Source organism: Globicephala melas, chromosome 2 (assembly GCF_963455315.2).
Source record: "Globicephala melas chromosome 2, mGloMel1.2, whole genome shotgun sequence".
NCBI classification, from domain to species: Eukaryota; Metazoa; Chordata; class Mammalia; order Artiodactyla; family Delphinidae; genus Globicephala; species Globicephala melas.
Genome location: NC_083315.2, coordinates 99,835,314 through 99,855,160, shown reverse-complemented (window position 1 = coordinate 99,855,160; position 19,847 = coordinate 99,835,314). Strand labels below are relative to the sequence as shown.

General features: G+C 41.6%; 1 protein-coding gene across 1 annotated transcript in view; it reads right to left on the bottom strand.

Annotated features, from left to right (window-relative positions):
• Positions 1 to 19,847, bottom strand: part of RYR3 (ryanodine receptor 3) — a 364,723-nt gene that overhangs the window by 295,806 nt on the left and 49,070 nt on the right. Inside the window, exons 3-7 of the mRNA XM_060293473.1 lie at positions 13,133 to 13,207; positions 10,749 to 10,827; positions 4,468 to 4,580; positions 3,450 to 3,549; positions 267 to 360 (exon numbers count right to left, since the gene is read on the bottom strand). Coding sequence (XP_060149456.1) covers positions 267 to 360; positions 3,450 to 3,549; positions 4,468 to 4,580; positions 10,749 to 10,827; positions 13,133 to 13,207 — 461 coding nt within the window. The remainder of the gene's footprint in view (positions 1 to 266; positions 361 to 3,449; positions 3,550 to 4,467; positions 4,581 to 10,748; positions 10,828 to 13,132; positions 13,208 to 19,847) is intronic.

Genomic DNA, 19,847 nt, shown 5'->3' with positions numbered 1-19,847 from the left:
GATTTGGAAGCAACCACAGAAAACAAAGGGATTGAAAAGCACCACAGAATTGCTTGCCTAAGAAGCAGCATGTGTGTATAGCTATTCCTGTGAGCACACTCAAGCATACTGCCTTTCCTGTTTTATAACTGCAACCCATGACTGGAGGGAAGTTCGTCAATTAACTAACACTTACAGAATTCATCTGTCTCCACATCCAAAAGCCAACTCTTTAGTCTGAGTCACCGGAGACAGGAGACAAGAGAAGGATGAAGCTACTGGCTTACCTGTGCTGGGAATCATTCTGGTCTGTAGATGGTATTGTCAAACACTCATCGTGACCATGGAAAAGACGTACTACGTGCCCACCAAGTAGGTATCCTATAAGAGAATTATATCCTACCATGAGCTTACAGGAAGTTGAATAATGAGAACACTGTATTTAAAAAGGGTAAATTCATGCATATCTGAGTCAGTTATGGAAAACACCAAGAGAAAAAGCATTTGGGAAATGACAGATTCCACGACTTCAGGTCTCAGGTAGAAAAGACAAGAAAGTCAAAACAATTCTAACATTGAAAGTTAAATAGGGTTTCAGAGATGAGCAAGTCCAATACCAAAAGGGAGGGTGAAAACAATGTGTCAATTCATATCATTAAAAGCCAAAAGGTCACCTGTAACTAATATAATGTTGTATGTCAATTATGCCTCAATAAAAATAATGCAACATTTAAAAATACACACACACACAAGGCCAAAAGGAAATTTAAGCTGCTACTCTTAGGAGGATAAGGATTTTCCAGTTATTTAGGATATAAATACATCCAACACCAAGTTCCTGGATAAACTGTTACAATCTGGATGTATATATTTTGTGGCAAATTCCAAATCAAACTGCAGCCATGAGAAAGAAAGAAGGTGCCGGGAAGGGGGAAGCAAACTGTTATTCCGAGCTCTCTTAGGAGGAGCTACTTTTCCAACGCGTTAAATAAACACAGATCAAACCAGGACACTATTTCTACAGCACCAAGGAGAAGGGAGAATGACATTCCAGTGTCTCTGAGTGGACAAGCACAGAGGCAGCTATCAACGAGCCCTTAGCTTTCAGAATAAGGAAAGGAATCTCAATAGCCATGGAGCTCAGAGATGGATAGGAAACAATGAACTTCAAGGACTCGATGACCAGTTAGTCTTCAAATACACTGTGAGCCTCCATTTAAACAACACAGTAGTAGGAGAGGGGCTGCAGTCTGAGCTTTATCTTGCATGAAGAAATGAAATTCGTTATCCCTTTGAATTAAAAAATTCTCCCAGCTAGACAGTTCTCAGGAGACAAATGGACTTCATATGTTCAATGTCTGTATCAGGATTTTGAGAAAATCACATAATTAGATCACTTTAGGGGCTGTCAAACTATTTAGGGCGTTGGAGCAAAACAGCAAGAAGGAAAAGTTATGCCACAGTAGAAAAGGGCGTTATCAATGCATCTTATACAGGGACAGTCTGATATTCCCTGGTTCATTTTTCTTCATCCAGGCAAGGCAAGTTCTTTTTAAACTTCCCTCGAATATTTAGAAGTCATTTTATCATTTTCCTCTCTCCTACTGTACTAATATTTGCAACTGCATACTTTTTTTGCATTAAAATAATTCATGATATACTGTAGGGGAATCGTTAACAGACAATTTGTTTAGAAAATTAACCCCTTCCATGATCACATTTTTTAAAAACATTTTTATTGGAGTATATTGCTTTACAATGTTGTGTTAGTTTCTGCTGTATAGCAAAGTGAATCAGCTATATGTATACATATATCCCTATGCTCTCCCTCTTGCGTCTCCCTCCCACCCTCCCTATCCCACCCCTCTAGGTGGTCACAAAGCACCGAGCTGATCTCCCCGTGCTGTGCAGCTGCTTCCCACTAGCTAGCTATTTTACATTTGGTAATGTATATATGTCCATGCTACTCGATTAAACTCTCCATCGTCTCATGATGGTGAGGCCATGCTCCCTTTGGAGCCCACCATTTACAGACCTCAGGCTCCTCCAATCAATATCCTACTCCACAGAGGAAACTGCTAAGTGCTGGCGCATCACAGCATCTTAGTTGAAACATACCAGGGCAGTAATCAGGAAAGAAGGGTCATGAGAAAGATCACTCACTCTCTCAAGGGCTGAAGTGGGTTTCTCAGCAGTGGATGCTGAGAGAGCATTTTGCAGTCGGATGACTCAAGTGATCAGCTACCCAGGCTCTATCACAAGGGCACTCAATACTTCTAAAAGTATTGTTGTGAAGTGATATGCAATTAATTAATCTCCACAAGCCCTCTTTTGGGACTGGGCAATAATTTTATTCCTATAGCGGAAATGAAAAAAAATCAACATGGAGAAGATTCAGTCAAAAGTTCCTTGGGGAAGATTTTTTAACCCAGTTCCTTGACTCCTGATAGAAAGGGAATGATTGACAATAGATTTAGAGCGGTGGGTGAATTCTGGTGTGAAAGAAGAGAGCTAAAAACATATCCTGCTTTTGAAAGGTCTTCCATCAGTTGCCAGAAGAGTTACAAATTTGTTGTTTCCTGATTATTCAATTTAGCTATGACGCCTCCTGAAACGGGGGTATCACCTTAACAACTCTCAGGTTTCCCTCTATTTTCCAACATCATGAAACAGAGAGGCATTCCAAGTTTGAAACTACTAGGCTCAAGCTTTAAAACAGGGTTAAAGCCTGTGATTTGAGTATTTTTAAAAATCCTAATCTTGCTATAAAGGGCTAGAATGTGATGTGATAACCCTTACGTCATTGACATTTGATTACTGTGCTCAACTGTGATATTACCCACGCGCAAGGTAAGGCCAGTGTATTTATTATACAACTTGAAAGGTGTATTGTCTTTGCCTGGCTCCAAGAAATAGGATATGTTGAACAAACTTTGATGATCTTACTTCTAAGAGAACAAGAAAATATGGAGAAAATACCATTTGTTGTTTTTAAACGGCCTTCCATAAATACAAGTAAAAGCAAATGGCCAAATATCTTTTTACTATAAAGTCCTTCTCCCACCTGTATGGAGAGGTGCACTGGGGAGAAATATTTTAAAAAGTCACCTTCTTGGCGAATAATGTCTTCTCAAACTGAACCTGCTAAGGTCTGTATACTTCTAACCATAAATAAAAATGAAAAGTCGGTGGGAGAGGGAAGGTACATCTCCAAGGTCCTGAATACACACACTGCCAAACCAATAGTGAACTCGAAAGGATTGAAAAAGCATGTCAGGAGTGCTCATGTAATCAGAAATCAGGACAGAAAACCATCCACACTAACATCAGAGAAAGGAATTCAGGTGAACCAAAATCACGCTGTGTACCGGGACATTCAGGCAGGAGCTGTGAAGTCGCAGAAAATGTCAATATATGTAGCACAAGACAAACGGGCAGGCTGAGGGTTGAATGCACACAAAGAAGCACACCTTCTTCGATGCTACTTCCCGAGCACGTAGGATGTACATTCCAGAGTGTTTGCATAAAGGAGGCATCCACTTGTATGTTACCATTTGATATTGAGAGATGCTGCAGCAGAAACAGAAACGAGACATCCTTTAAATCACCAGGCCAGTCCTGACAGAAGCAGCTCACCTAGAATTTCAAGGATTGAATTAAACAGCCTTACTGTCATCGGGCTTTTTCTACGTAGCCTGTGGGAGATTGTTCCACCCAATCTAGAAGCAGCTTCAAAGCGGGACACTTTATTCAGGGAAGAGGAAGTATTCAGCTACAGAGGTGGCAGACAAGACTCCATCCCCTCAGCTGGATCCCTGATTCAACAGGAAGTTATAAAATGTCTATTCTTGGTAGGAGAAGGGAACTCACAAGTGGGAAAAATTACTCCAGCCTTTGGTCTAGGCAAAGTAAAATGTGCTGGTAGGATTGGCGCTGAGAAGCTTAAAAACTTATCTCTGACATTTCTCTGATCTGCAAGGTATTGCCCCACCTCCACCCCCTAAGGACCTGACTTCAACGATGCTTGCCTAGTACCATCCCCAGGTGCAAAATCTCACCTGCCTCTTCTAACCACTGTGACATCCCACACACTGAAACATGTACAATTCTCTTTCTCCCTCCAAACATAAGTTTATGTTTTTATATACAACACTTTCTGGCTTGTTCTTCATTGGACAAGAGCTAAACAATGTGATAAACTGAGAGTGATGGTAACTTATGTGTTAATAGTTGGCTTTCTAAGGAAGAGCCTGGGGGCATTTAAGCAGAGTTTGCTGGGAACAGTACTTTAATCTAAAAAACTAACTAACAGTTACATTCCAGGCCCCATGATAAACTGGCCGGAGAGAGGATTTAATCACCTCTCAAGTATACTGTGTAAAGGTATCTTATTCTACTCAATCTAATGTGGTTCTGTTCTCCCTGGCCATCTATTCCTAAAAGAAACTACTCTGGAAATGACAGATGCTTGTGTTAGGAGGTACTTACAAGGTATCTTTCAGAGGATACGCTGACAAGGATGAGGTCATCACCAATTCGAACCTTTTCTCCCTCAGACCTCTGCTTGGAAGCGGGATGTATGGTCCACCAACAGGCTTCTCCTACACAAAGGCTCCTTGAGTTAGTGACTGCTTCTTGGAAGCCCGTGTCCCTAATTCTGTCCCTTATTCTGTCCCTCGTTCTCCTTCCTCCTGATGAGAATCCCTGAAACACGCATGCACTTGCCCACGCACACTCCAATTTCTATTTATCTATAAGCATTCCAGTTACCCCCACATCTGAGCTTGTGTGTGTTTATCATTTTCATTTTCTCTAGAGACAGAAGGAAAGTATTTGGAAAAGAGTACTGGAGGTCAGAAGCTACAGAAGCCTTTGAGTATTTTTAATACATATGGTAATATGCTTTTTTTTCACAAGCACCTACAAATCTTTAAGAAATGACTTCATTGGTCTACTGACCACTTACAGACTTTTATCTTTGCCCCACCCCTTCCCCATGAAATTCTACTAAATCATCAGTAATTCCACTAAAAAAAAAAAAAAAATCAGAGGTTTTTCAGAAGGCCTAAATCTACGAGGAGTAAGACAGCAGGTGAGAAGTTAACAGCAAAGAAGAAAAATTGACATTTTGGAAAAAGGAATGTAGATAGATGCTTTTAGCCAAGAGAAAGCTACAAGTCCAGTCTTTGGGTAAGAAAATGGATGACAAGTTGATCTCAAGAAATAAGGCCACTCCTGCTACATATTCTCCAGAAACTCTCTGGAATTGGAGGTAACAGTTCCCTGTGAAGGCAACCATAGAAGATGGGGTTGAAAACAGGAGGACTGGCTGAAGGTTTTTTTTGTTTGTTTGTTTGTTTGTTTTGCGGTACGTGGGCCTCTCACTGTTGTGGCCTCTCCCGTTGCGGAGCACAGGCTCCCGACGCGCAGGCTCAGCTGCCATGGCTCACGGGCCCAGCCGCTCCGCGGCATGTGGGATCCTCCCGGACCGGGGCACGAACCCGTGTCCCCTGCATCAGCAGGTGGACCCTCAACCACTGCACCACCAGGGAAGCCCTGGCTGAAGGTTTTAAGCAAACATTTAACCTTCTGCATCCCTTTCTTTATCCTGCATGCCAGGTGACTCTTCCCCCTCCACTGCACAAAAGAATAGAAGTTAAATCCATGGAACGACTTCCATGGATCAGGCACTGTCAGACAAGGAAGTAAAGAGTATTGCTGAAAATGGAGGATAATTAGAATTCTTTGCCCTGATTAGTAAAACCCCAGCTCCTCTTCCTTTACCTCCATTCCTCAGCTTCCAGAATGCCAGCTGCGATACTAAACCTCCCCCCAACCCAAATGAAGATTACTCTTTAGGGAAGCCAAACTACCCAACATAAAAGATACCTGTTTGGGCATCTCCAGTGCAATGCCTGGGTCCCTGATAGATTACCCCAAAGCGAGGCTTGAGAGATGGGAAGCCACTCACACAGTCAGGACTTCCCGTCGCTTTTTACCGCCTTGATCTAAACGTCAGTGGGGACCAAGGATGACCTGACATGTGAGGAAAGTCTCTAACGTGAATGACGGGAACAAACCAAAAAGTGGGTAAAGGGAAAACACGAAGATTACAGACAGCTAAAGATAACTTTAAGCAAATCTTAGAATTAATCATCTCAGAGAGATAAGAAAAAGTAACATTCATGAAGCAGCTATGAGAGTATCCGTGAAGGATCGCTTCAAAGAAAAAGAAAAATCTTTGTTCCTGAAAAAGAGAGAAAGAAACAGGAAGGTTATAGGATAAAGTTGAAAAATCCTCCCAAAATGAAGAATGAAGAAAAACAGATTAGAAACAAGACTGAAAAGCAAATTAGAAAACCGGTCTAGAGGAGTTCCAAAAAGCAAGAACAGAGAAAACAAAGGGAGGAGATTAACAAAGAGATAATATTAAAATTTTCCCAAGGCTGAAAGACAAACATTTTCAGATGGAAGAGGCCTGCAGAGTCCCTAGCACAGTGGAGAATGGACACACACACCAGGGTCCACTCCTGTGACACTAAGAACAAGAAGGATGCAGGACAAGACATAGCACTGCAGAACTGCAGACATCAGGGCAAAAGAGAAGATCCAAGTAGCTCTCAGAAAATAGCAACAGGTCACACACAAAAGATCAGGAATCAGAATGTAGACATCTCACAGCCAGACCAAACGCTAGAAGAAAACCTCCAGGATGCTGAGAAAAAAATATCTCCAATGTAGAATACTCTTACGAATTACTTGTAAAGCTGGAATTAAGAAACTTTCAGACAACAATTTTTCTCCCATGGATCTTTTCTGTAAAAGCTACTGGAAATGGAGTCCCCCCAAACGATGTGATAAACCAATAAAGGAGAAAAACATGAGATCCAGGAAATACAGGATCTTGGAGAGAGAAAACGGGAATTTCCCGGATGACATTGGATGTTTCTAAGAAGATGAAACTGACAGAACAGCTCTTGTGACTGAATATAATCAGGGGAGAGTTTCTGTTCTATGGGACGGTTTAGAAATGAATGACTGGGTCACGGAAAGTAAAGCAACAAACAAGGCAATTATTGAGTACTGGAAAACTCAAAAGCAATACAGTAAAGTGAACTGACCATAGTATATCATGAGTCTCACTTGCAAATAAAAGTTACAGTTATGCCAATGTAAGTAGTTAATATTGACTTTGGTAGTTATATAAAAAATGGATGCAAATATATTGGGAGGGTGGAAAGAAGACAGGGAAGAGTGGAGACTAAGAGCTAAATTTTTATTATTCATTTAGGACATCAATAGATCATACCTAATTGGAAAGAATAACTAAATAGCAGTAAACTGTATGACTCGCACACAAGTGAGGAACATACTAGAGGAGCTGAAAGTGGACGCCCCAGAGACGCAGGAATCCAGAACGCGGACGGGGTGGGCAGGAGATGGATGTTTCCAGTAAGCATAGGACTACTGTGTCTCTCTTTTAACTATGTACGGGTATTACTTTGATTTACTTTGGATAAATAAGTATGATCATTTTGATTATGTTTTGATTAAACTTAAAATTTCATAACAGAAGAGGCTGGCCTCTACATCTGTATATATCCATTATGTGCTCTGGACCACTGAGAGGGACCAGGATGAAGGGGTCCTCAAGAGGCACACGGGAGAAGAGAATCCTTGTTCTCTCGCCCTCTCCTGGGAACAGCGTAGTGGCCTGGAGCCCAGGGACAGGGCCAATCCCCAAATCAGTAGGATGTGCACGGGCCAGGCGAAGGTCCTAAAATACCTAATAGTACATTTAGTGGGGATTTTTTTTTTCATTTTTTTCCAATTCTAACCTAATTCTAAAGCTATGTCTAAAACCAAAACAACAACAAAAAACTTTTAAAAGGAGAAAAGAAAGAACCCAATAAGCAAAATCAAGGGCAAAATGGTCACCAGTTCTGTTAGGTCAGTCAAATCATTTATTACCCACTGTGCAGGGGGAAAAGTTTCCAGAAGTGTTCAAGAAACTGCTTCCAAGCTTCTACTCACATTCTCCTAGAGATTCAACTCAACTACTTGTTTTCAACCCAGAAGAGGTTTCTGAGCCAAAAGTGCATTCACAGAATGACCTGGGTAAAAAACAAGGCTTTTCTGTTGGATCCTGAGTGACTCTCCTCTTGAAGACAGAAGACCCACTCCAGGCCATACTGAACCATATCTGAGCTGCACGAGCGCTCTCCTCCTCCCCAGCAAACAGCAAGCTGGTCTTCTTCAAGGAGAACGTGAAATGGGTTGGGGGTGAGGGAGGTAAATAAATTATTTTAGGCTCTAGGCTTTCATGAACACCTGGTCAACACCTTCCCCTCTGTCTTTCTGCCAAAGTCAGCTTCTGATCAGCTACCTTGAACTTGGGTTGGTGCATGTGTTTCCTTAATCTGTCAGCAGAATTCACACCAAGTCTGACTTTAGTAATTTAGAAAAAAAAGTGCTAGAAAGAGTAATATTCTCTGCTGCTATTTCCCTCTATTTTTATTGGAGGCTCTAATAATTAAAAAAAAAATAGGTTTCCTGAACACACGACTAGAAAGTGGTTATTTCTCAAATTTCTTCCCAATTCTCAAAAAGTCTGAAGTCATTTTACTGGTATAAATAGAATGACCATATATGACTTTTCCGGTTATGTGCTCTAAGACTGACAGCTGGTTTATACTTAGAGGTCAACTTACACTCAGAATGTGTGGCACTCCACTCATTTTGTCATTTTCAGCAAAGGTTGACAACACCTTAGAGGAAATTATATTTTAAGAATAACACTTTAGCTGAAAACAAAGCAACCTCAAATCAAATTCAAATATAATCTGATTTCAGGAAGAAAAAAAAAAAACCCTAAAGAGGCAGGCTCACTCTTCTGCTCTGTACAAAAAGGAGGAGAGGGAGGGGCTCTCGTCAGGCATTCTGGATGTGACTGTGCACGATGCAGAAACTGCAAATGCACATGGGTTAAACCCTAGATTTTTTTTTTTCTAGATTATCTGTAAAATCAGACAATCTGGATCATCCCCTTATGAACGGACGTAGTTTCAGCAAGACCATATGGACTTTGTCCTTGTTTGACTACCCAACAATGGAACTCTCTTCCTATTTGGGGGAAAATGTCATGATATTAAAGACTGAGACTTTGAGACTCTTCCTGCAGTGTGACCTAGGCTGTTTGCTCTTCCCTTGCCTTTGTTTCTGCCCATTTTCTAAGGCTGGGGCTCAGCTTCAGAGCAGGTCTACACAATATCCTTCCAGTAAACTCTCATTCTGCTTGAGTTAATGGAATTAGTTTCTGCTGTTTGCAACCAAGAATCCTGATTGGTCCATAAGCCCAACCTCTAAATAGAGCAGAAATTATGTATGTAATGCCCTTGGCAGATAGATTGCCCATGAATACTTCCAGCCACAGGGAACATCCTCCTTCCCGAGGCCAGCTGTTCCTCTACTGGATACTTGCAGATATTACAAAATGGTTTCCTTCTTTGAGATGACATGGGCCTCTTTTCAACTTCTATCCATTGCTCCACTGGTCTTTGGAATAACCCACAGCAAGTCAGCTCCTTCTTTGATACTATAACTAGAAATATTTGTTGACAATTATCTTAGCCCTCTGTTCTTCATTTCTGGTGTCCAGAGAGAACCTGCATCTTCCTGGTCACCACCTTTCTTAGGACCCATCACTTGACTGTCATTATTTTCGACTGAACTAAAAAAAAAAAACAGCCAGTGTTCCCCAAACTATATGATGGTATATGAGGTATAGCACTGGCGGTGGAGGGCAATTAAACAACACTGAATCATATAGTGAGAAATTTCTTTTATTACTTTTAAGCCTTCTGATTCTATCAGAAAGTTTTCACTTCGGAGCTCGTATATCATGAACACTTTTCTAATATTTGCCAACACCTCTTCAATTATTTAGTGACATGGTTTTCTTTTCTCTATATTTATTTTTAAGGCAAGCAATACCAGTTTTCTACTTATACCAATGATTTTAGTTTAGTCTTATTATAAAATTATAAGTACAAAAGTAAGTAAATGTAAAGAAAAATATAAATAATAATAAAAGTGATGTACAGGAATGGCAAACACCGCGATGGTGGATGTCATTGACTAACATTTGGGAAACAGTGCTTTAAAAATAGCTCGTTCACTGCAGAATAAAATGGGACTACTCTTTTTAAAGATTTTTTTTTTAATGTGGACCATTTTAAAAATCTTTATCGAATTTGTTACCATATTGCTTCTGTTTTATGTTTTGGTCTTTTGGCCACGAGGCATATGGGATCTTAGGTCCCCAACCAGGGATCGAACTGTACCCCCTGCACTGGAAGTCGAGGTCTTAACAACTGGACTGCCAGGGAAGTCCCAGAACTACTTCTCTGATCTCAACACTATACTTCATTATGTAAACACTTATTATGCTATCTTTGTTTTTTAGCGATTATTCATTACCATTGGTTTCTTTCAGGAATAACTTCTCTACTTACTTTTGGTTCCTAACCCTAAAAATTGTTTTTCTTTGAGACTCTGGCAGACTGTGGTTAAAACATTATGCTTGCCCTCATTCTTAGTTCCTGTGTTTTCATTACACATTCTTTTTTTAAATTCTCCAAAGTTTTATCAGACCAGGTTGATACTGACCACTTTGCTTTGGAATCCCAAATGAGTAGCATTCAGCACCCTTCTCAAAAGCCCTTAGCCCAAGACCCCACTGAGCAGCAGACCTAGGTATGTTGACTTACCTGTGGCATGTTCCCGTAGACCTACATCAAAGGCAAGTTTATCTGTCTGGGATCTTGATGTAGTCAAACACGTGAGATACTGTGGAACAAGAGGAGATGCTAGTGAAGTCATACTCTTCTGTCAAATCTTGGCCTCTCACCACTAGTTGGCTTCCAGTTGTCAATTTCAACATTGAGCTACTATGAAAAGGGCCTGTTTATCTTGTTCATTGCTACAGTGCTTCTGGGACATATTTTTGTAAAATATTTAAAACCTCAAAGATGTTCTTATCTGATGACCCAGTGATTTAACTCATAGGACTATGAGGAATAAGTTTTGAAATAGAAAAAGGCTGAAATATTAAATATGCTTTTGTTCAAAGATACTCTGAGAAACTTTTAAACTGGGAACAATATAAACAGAACATAAATGGCCAACAATAATGGAAAGGTTGATAAACTTTGGTACTTTATTTTATGGAATATTATGTTACCATGAAGCCTATTTTTCAAGAGTGTGTAACAATATGGAATATACACAAAATAGTGTACTTATATAGTTGCCACGTATGCAAAACTTAAATGCCTAGCACCCAGGCTAAAGGGAATTACACCAAACTGATAACGAGTTGTCTTTGGACAGTGGGAGTGACCACAACGATGCCCCCATTTCTATTTATTTTCTGTTTTTCAAATTTTCTATGAGCTTTAGAACTTCTCAATTAATGCCTATGTTTTTTTTTTCTGATGATAAAAATACATGTGCATGTAAAAGTTAAAAATTATTTTAAAAAGTAACTTAATAAAGGAAAAAAGGACACAGCCTGTTCCCTGCCTCCTTTTATTGACAGGCACAGTGGGTGGTCTTAGAATTAGACTGGGAGGCGGATATGCACTTGGCACAAACTTGCTGAGTTATACTTCTAGTTCAGTGCAACAGGAAAATGGAGAATCACTGTATTATACAGTCATCTTCACAGGCTGCATGCTCAATGCTGCTCCTAAAAGGAACTGGCCAGGATAGAGTTCATGTTAACCATGAGTGGTATTTCTTGGGAGTGAGGGGCAACCAACCTAAGGATGAATAATGTAAACCTTCCTCTCTCTAGCACAATGCTAGCCTGAGTTTTCAAAGCCAGAAGTGTGCTTTTTGAGCTTTTGTTTATTCTATTTAGGTAGAAAAAGAGAGGTATTAGGGTTTTATTTACCCTATGGATAAGGACCAGATGCTTAAAGATGAATGATCACCTCTCAATTCTAGAGAGTGTCAGGGTGCAAAAGTTTCCCCACTCTCTGTCCCCATCTCCTGCTCAGATAACCTTCGATTTGGTCACTTTTGTTATTTCTCCTTTGGCACGAGGGATTATCACAGACGAATGTTCAGGCTGAAAAGGTCAACTTCTTACCAGTGCTCAGGAAAAAAAAAAAATGCTGCAATAAATAAATCATTTAAGAGGCAGCTGCTGCTCTCGCTGCCAATTTGATAGTTCAAGCTTTGAGACAAACTTTGCAGCTGCTGCAGGTATGAAATGTGTGAAAATAAAGTCTTGAATTCATGTCACAGTTTTCCACTAGGGCTAGAGAAAGAAATCTTCCTTATACTGATAGCGAGGGAGAATGATACATGTAGGAACTGGGGGTAAAGGTTATTAGAGTTGGTACATATTATACTTGATCGAGATCATGATATTCCTCTTAACACTCCCTGCAAAAGAACTGCAGTATCTGTGTTTAACAAATTATATTTATTTAAAACTTGAAAAATTTTTCAAGTTACAGTGAGTAATCGCCATTTCAGTTAATTCTGGTTCTAGATCCCTGAATAGATCAAAGCCTGACCTGCTTCCTGTGACTGCTTTGCTCATTGTCTGTCTCCCACCTCTGGATTAACATAATACCTTCAAATTCTTCCAGGACTAAAGGCACCAGATACCATCCTATTTCCTTTCGCTAGTAAAAGAGGAGAAATTTCACAAAAAATCCATTTGATTGCTTTTTCTCCTACACTGGTTATGCTCGTATACGTCATATGTGCAAGTCATCAGGTATTCCACGGTTTATTTGATCATCCATTCAACAGATATTTACTGAGCATCTAGTATATCCAGGCACTGCACTCGGTCCAGGTAGGTTTAGTTAAATAAATTTAAAACAAGACACGGTCCTTCTCTGGAGTGGGGAGGAAGGTGGTCAGACATTAAACAAACACAAATATATAAGTGCTCAGTGAGGTAAGTTCCAGGAAGGAAACGCTAAGACAGTAACGTGCTATAGTTACTTCCATTTCAAATGATTCCCGCTGATTACTTAACCTGATCTAGACACTTGCTGGTTTCCTGCCCTTTCTTCCCTCCTCATCTTCCCCCTCCTCCTTGAATGGTGAAAGCGGATCCAGAGATGCTTACCATTCCGCTGAAGGAGTGCCGCAGGAGAATCGCGTGGCCGTACAGCAGGGTCCTGTGGCCACCCCCTTGTGCAGCCTGTGGGGAAGGAGGGCAAGAAATGTCAGCACCGGCCAGGCACGGCCTCTCTGATGGCAAAGCAGCACAAGAATTCTTGGAAGACAGACTACAAAGAAAAGACCCATGGAGAAGCTCCCAAGGAATTCATTCTAGAAGCGAGTGGCCAGCCTACAGGCGGGGGGTGGGGGCGGGGCGGAGGGGGGCGGGGCGGAGACTGGTGACCACAGCCATGCAACATCCCTGGGAGAGCGTGTGTGGGGCTTCTTCTTGAAAACAGCCCCTGCCTGGGATCAGCGGAAACCCAGAGCCGTTCTACTAGAGAAGCACGTAAATTAGATCGTTACTGCTTACCTTCCTTTGAAACTTCTCAGAAGCGTTCAGAGTGAGAGAGAGAAACACATGTGATGTAACTACAGCCTAGCGACAAAAAGGCAGCTTGGGGGCAGGCATATGGTCACAGTCTGTGCCTTGTGGTCTTTCCTCTTCAAGGCACTTTTGCCTCCTGCCCACTCACTTAAATGGGTCCTATGTACCCACATTGCAGCAACGAGAGATGGCTCTGAAGTCCAGGGCTCTAAAAGGGCAACCAGTGATGCGAGAATAGATCCTCTAGTTAAGGGTCCGTCTAGGTGCCCTTTCTGTGCCCCACCAGGCAGCTCCACTCTGGCTGTTCACTCAAGGGCAGCCCAAGCAGCGGGAGAGGCCCAAGAGGAAGAGACAGCCCAACGTAAAGCCACCGGTGTCTGCTTCTTACTTTTCCCCTTATCTGATTGGCACCAAGTGATCTGAACTGAATAGCACATGATAGGAGACAAGGCTATTATGTTTCCAGTTATAGGTGAAAAGGTAACATGGAAAACTGAAATCTACAGAAAATTCTAGAATGTTTTGGCATCAACATTTTCAACCTTTTACCCAAATCTCTCCCTGTCGTGTTAACCTGCCCTCAGAGACAAGTCACATTTTTTTGATCACACACCCCTTTTAGGAAGAAATATTTGCGCATAGACCACCATCCCCAAAGGTGGACAAAAAGAGAGTTCAAAGCCTGAGATTAAAATGAATCACAAACAGAAATTCTAACATTTTCCTTCCATATGCCAAGGGCACCTCTTATGCATCATGTATTAGAACTACACAGCAGCAAGCCCAAGGGCTGGTTCGAGGGTCTGCTTCTCTCCTGTGTCGACCCCTCATCAGGGCCACGGGTGATGAAGGGGAAGCTGGTGGTGGAGAGAAGGCAGAGGTCTAGATGGTAAGGCCTGAAGTAATTCTATTTCAACTCTATTTGGATTAACAGAATCACCCTGTCAAAGAGATGATTTTTCATGTCATACAAGGAGCCTAAAGAAAAGGAAAAAGATAAATGTGGTATCATGTTAAAAAAAAAAAAAAAAGCCGGTAACTATATATAAATGTGGCTGTGCTTTTTCTCCCACAGCTATAGAGATATTTAAACGCTCTCTACACCTTAATACTACGGAAGGATTAAATGTTCTTCACAATATTTCTGAATTTCTTGAAACCATCTGAACTAACTTTAGTTGCTGTATTTACGAATGTGTCAACAGCTTACATTAAAATCAGTCACACTAAAGAATTTTCATTATCTTGTCAGGCTCACTGACAGTTGTAATATTACAAGTTAATTAATAGCTCACGATGGCTTATGTTGTGGGTTTATGCTCCCAGACTAGTCCTGTGCCTCAAACTGAACTACTCACTAAACTATACTTCCCATTGTTAACCAAGGGTCACACCTTCCTCCAATTCTTCTTTGTTCCTGTCAACTCTGTGAGTAATCGTAGGTAAAGAGTCAGGAGTTGCTGACCCTCAAAGTGGCACTAAGGGTCCTGTGCTATCCTTCTCTGGCAATGCTGGAAACATCTCCTGGCTCTCATGTCCTCAATTATGATGCCAACAGAAAAGCAGAGTGACTTAACTACCCCTCTGGGATTGAAGGGAACGACCCATGCCAACTCTTCCCTCCACTAAGATCTCAGATGCGTGTGCACATCAGCTTGTTAATACACAGGCTGCTGGACCCCACTCCACAGTGTCTGCTTTACTAGGCTCGGGGTGGAACCTGAGAGCTTGCATTTCTAATAAGTTCCAGGGAAAATGACATTGATTATGCTGCCGGTCCAGAAACCACATTTTGAGGACCAGTGCTTTAAGGAATGATGGAGCTTCCGTGCCAGAAAGGTAACAGAGCTTTTTCTGCAGAAGCTTTTTTTTTTGTGGTACACGGACCTCTCACTGTAGTGGCCTCTCCCATTGTGGAGCACAGGCTCCGGACGCGCAGGCTCAGCGGCCATGGCTCACGGGCCCAGCCGCCCTGCGGCATGTGGGATCTTCCCGGACCGGGGCACAAACCCGCGTCCCCCGCATCGGCAGGCGGACTCTCAACCACCGCACCACCAGGGAAGCCCTCTGCAGAAGCTTTGATAATCGCCATCCTGGTGAGAGCTATCATTGGCACACACCATGCCGCAGGTGCTTTACATCCATCATAGTTCATCCTCCTAACTTTTCAAGGTAGGAATCATTTCATCCACTTGGAACGTGAGGAATTTGAAACTCAGAGAGGAAAGGATCTTGCCACAAGTCACACAGCTGGATGTGGTGGTGATGGTGGTGGGAACTGAACTCAGAGTTAATTCCCAAACCTGACTCATTTCACTGTACTTTTTACAATATATTCATTTGCCTACTGTGTACAAAACCAGGGTACACAGCACCAGGAAGAATAGGATAGAAAGATACTTCCTCAGCTCCTTAATGAAGGTAAATTGATACAGTTGGAATTAAATGAGCTCTAACCACATGGCAGGCACATAACTACACTAAGTGCTGTACGGGAATCATCTCATTCTATCTCTTAATTAGTGCTGCGAAGTAACCATGGAATTACCTCCATTTTATGGAAGCGCCAACTGAGGCTGCAAGAAGTAAAGTAAGTTGCTCAAAGTCATACAGGTTCCAAGGGCAAAGCTGGGATTTAACAAAGACAAGGGATTTAACCATATCCTCTATTGTCTCCCTCTTTGTATCTGGCAGGAGACAAGGCTTGTGTATAAAAAACCATGTTACAAATAGAAATGACATCCCTGTTCAAAGAGGTGAAGACACACAGCATTGGAATAGACCAGGAGGGTAACGAGGGTGTTAAGGAATTGCTTTATCAAAAAGGTAGACAGTAACATTCTAGTAGGACTGTTGATGTGTAATGATAATTTTAAAAAAAAGAGGAACCCATATAGGCAAAGCTCTGGAGGTGGGAGTATGAAGTACACGTGGGGACTGGTGGACGATTCACTGGTTAGCGTTGGGTTTGATGAAAGGGAACAGCTGGAAATGAGTTAGGACGCAGGCACAGGCCTGTCAGATTAGGGAGGGCCACACCTGACCGTTCCACAGCTAATGGGACACTGGTAGAGGTTGTTTTTTTTTTAATCATGTAAATGTTTTGTTTTCTTTTTCTTTCTTTCTTTTTTTAACATCTTTATTGGAGTATAATTGCTTTACAATGGTGTGTTAGTTTCTGCTTTATAACAAAGTGAATCAGCTATACATACACATATATCCCCATATCTCCTCCCTCTTGCGTCTCCCTCCCTCCCACCCTCCCTATCCCACCCCTCCAGGCGGTCACAAAGCACCCAGCCGATCTCCCTGTGCTATGTGGAGAATGTCACAATCAAAACTGTCCCTTAGGAAGGTAACCCTGACTACAGAATGGTAAAAGAACTGAAGGCATCAAACCCTAAGGACAGAAAAGATCATTCTCTCATTCAGTTTCCAGGACAACCTCAGGAGAGGAGGTAGACCAAAAATCTTGGTGTCATCCTTTACTCCATCCTCCCTCTCTCACTCCACAGTCCATCCAAAGCACCTTCGGTGCCACCTTCAAAATGTATTCTCTATCCGACTATTCAGTGTCCCACTGCTACCAGTCTGGTCCAACCTATTGGCCTGTCTCACCCTGACTATAACACCTCCTAACTGTGCTCCCTGCTGCACCCGCCCCGTTTACAGTCTGAGCTAACACAGCAGTCAGAGCCATCTGTTTAAGACTGTCAATCACCTCCCGTTAATTGTCTTGCTCAGAACCCTCCCAATGGCTTCCTTTCACACTTAGAAATATGGACGTCCTCACCATGGCTTCTAAGGCCCTGCATCAGGAATTGGCAAATTTTCCCTATAAAAGACCAGACAGTAAATAATTGGGGCTTTGCAGGACACATATGTCATGTAGTCTTCTTTTTTAAACAACTTTTTCAAAAATTAAAAGCCATTTTTACCTAGAGGGCTGTACATACACAAGCATAGGCTGGATTTGGCCTGCTGTTGCGATCCCTGCCCTACTCGATCTGGTTCCCTCCACCTACCTGACCTCATCACCTGCCAGCAGGAGGGTCTCCACCACTCCCTCTGCTCCAGCCCCATGGCCCTGCCTCTATTCTTCAGACAAGCAATCTCCTACTACAGGGACTTTGCACATATGCTTCCCTCTGCCCGGAATGCTCTTCCTTCAATATTCCCATGGCTCATTTCCATCCTTATTCATCTCTGTGTTCAGATATCTTATTAGAGAAGTCTTCTCTGATCATCTCTTCTAAAAGAACAATCCCCCTTACTTGATCACATTTTTTCTGCTTTATTATTTCTCATGGCATTTATTAGCTGATATATTGTTTTTGACATGTACCTCCCCTCCCTCCCTCCCCCTAGGACATAAGCTCCATGAGTCTTTGGTGTGTTCTCTGCCACATCAACATCACTTTTACCAGGGCCTGACAAACACGAGGCACTCATTTTCATATTTCATCTTCCTATTTCCCGAACAAATGAATAATAATTGGATGAGACAGTCCTTTTGTCTGCCTTATACAAATGGAAAAAGAGAAGCTTTCCTATGGTCAGCTTGTAAGCAGCGAGCTTGGATTTCAACTTGGGTCTAACGACAGATGCTACCAACTCTTTTCACTATTTGATGCTAATTCTAGATAACATTCCAGGAGGTGATATGCTACATAGAAGACTTCACGGGTCTGTTCCCAAGCGGGATCCAGACCTCAAGACGGTGAGACTTTATTGGGATGGCAGTCCTGTCCCTGCTGGGAGTGATCTTGGCTATCATCATTGGCAGAATGAGAATAGATGGTACCACCTCATGGGATGGGAGTGCAGCAGGGGGTGAAGCCAGCAAAAGCACCCTGATGCCACGTCCAGAGGAAAAATGTTCCACTAGATCATTAATTCAATCATCTCGTCTGTAATTTCAAAAGTGATTCTGTCACTGACATTTCTTTAGGAGGTTCCCAGAGGACACTGTCACCCAGTAAGATAATCCCAATATGGCAACAAAGGAGAGGGGAACTCTGCTTCTCTCCAGCCATACATAAATGTTTCAAGACTGTCAGATCTCTAAGCCACCTCTTTTATAATCTGGAACCCCAGATTCCACTTTGGGGGTCCCAGGATCTGGAAAGACTCCTTGTGGATCTAACATAAGCTGTGAAAGCTTGGGGGGCTACCTTCCTGGAGGGCTTGCAGGGCACGACATCACTTCCTGGGTGTGGATGTGTGTACTTTCATTTTCTTTTCCTCCCCCACTCCCCTTCCTTCCACTTTTTCAGGCTATCAGAGAAAGAAAGGAGCCTTGCTAGAAGGTCACAGAGCAATGTTTCCTCCAACACGCTGGAGACCCTTTACATCGCCCAGGAGGTTTCCTTTGACACAAGCGACAACTAATAACAATGATGCCATACAGGTAAAAAAACAGTAACACTTAATAGCAGAAGCAAAAACAAGTAACCTAGTATTTTCAGTTAGAAAACGTAACAGAAGTTTCTATTCATAATTGCTACAAGATATTAAAAATTTTAGGAATTTACCTAAATGTTGAGCTAAACCTTCAAAATGAAACCACAAACTTTTGCTCTATAAAACAAAATTTGATTTGGTGAAATGGAAATGTGTACTTTGTTACAGAATGAAAATACTAGTATTTGTTAATGCTTATTCTCCTAAATTTAACTTACAGACTTAATGTACTTTTAATGAAAATTCCAGTAGGGTATTTAGGCATTCAACAAGATCACTCTACAGTTAATCTGCAAGCATAAACATTAAGAAATTTATTCTGAAAAGGAACCAAGTTTCAGAAAATGTTACAAAGCAAAATTCATTCATTCATTCTGGTAATGGTTCAAAAGAAGAACGTAGCACAATAGAGACAGCCCATAAACAAATCTGAAATGCAGCATATGATAAAGCAGATTCTTAGTACAATGCGGGGAAGGCAGGATTATTAAGCAAATGTCTCTTTGTTTGATACGTGGAGAGCAAAATAGAAAAGTATTCTGTAAGATCTACAGGAAATATAAAAGATAGATTATGGATGGGTAACAGAGTTAAATAATTTATTTTAAAATTAAACTCTAAGACAACTAGCATGTAATAAATAGTCCACATTCTTTTACAGAGCTAATACTTATCTATGCTCTGAAGCAACAGATAAATTCAAAGGAAATAAAAAGACAGGATTTTCCCAAGATTTCTCAACTTCAGAACAATGGAAACGTCGACATTTAATAGACTACAGGAATTCTTTGTATCACTTTGACAAAAGGATTAACATCTCATTGAAATG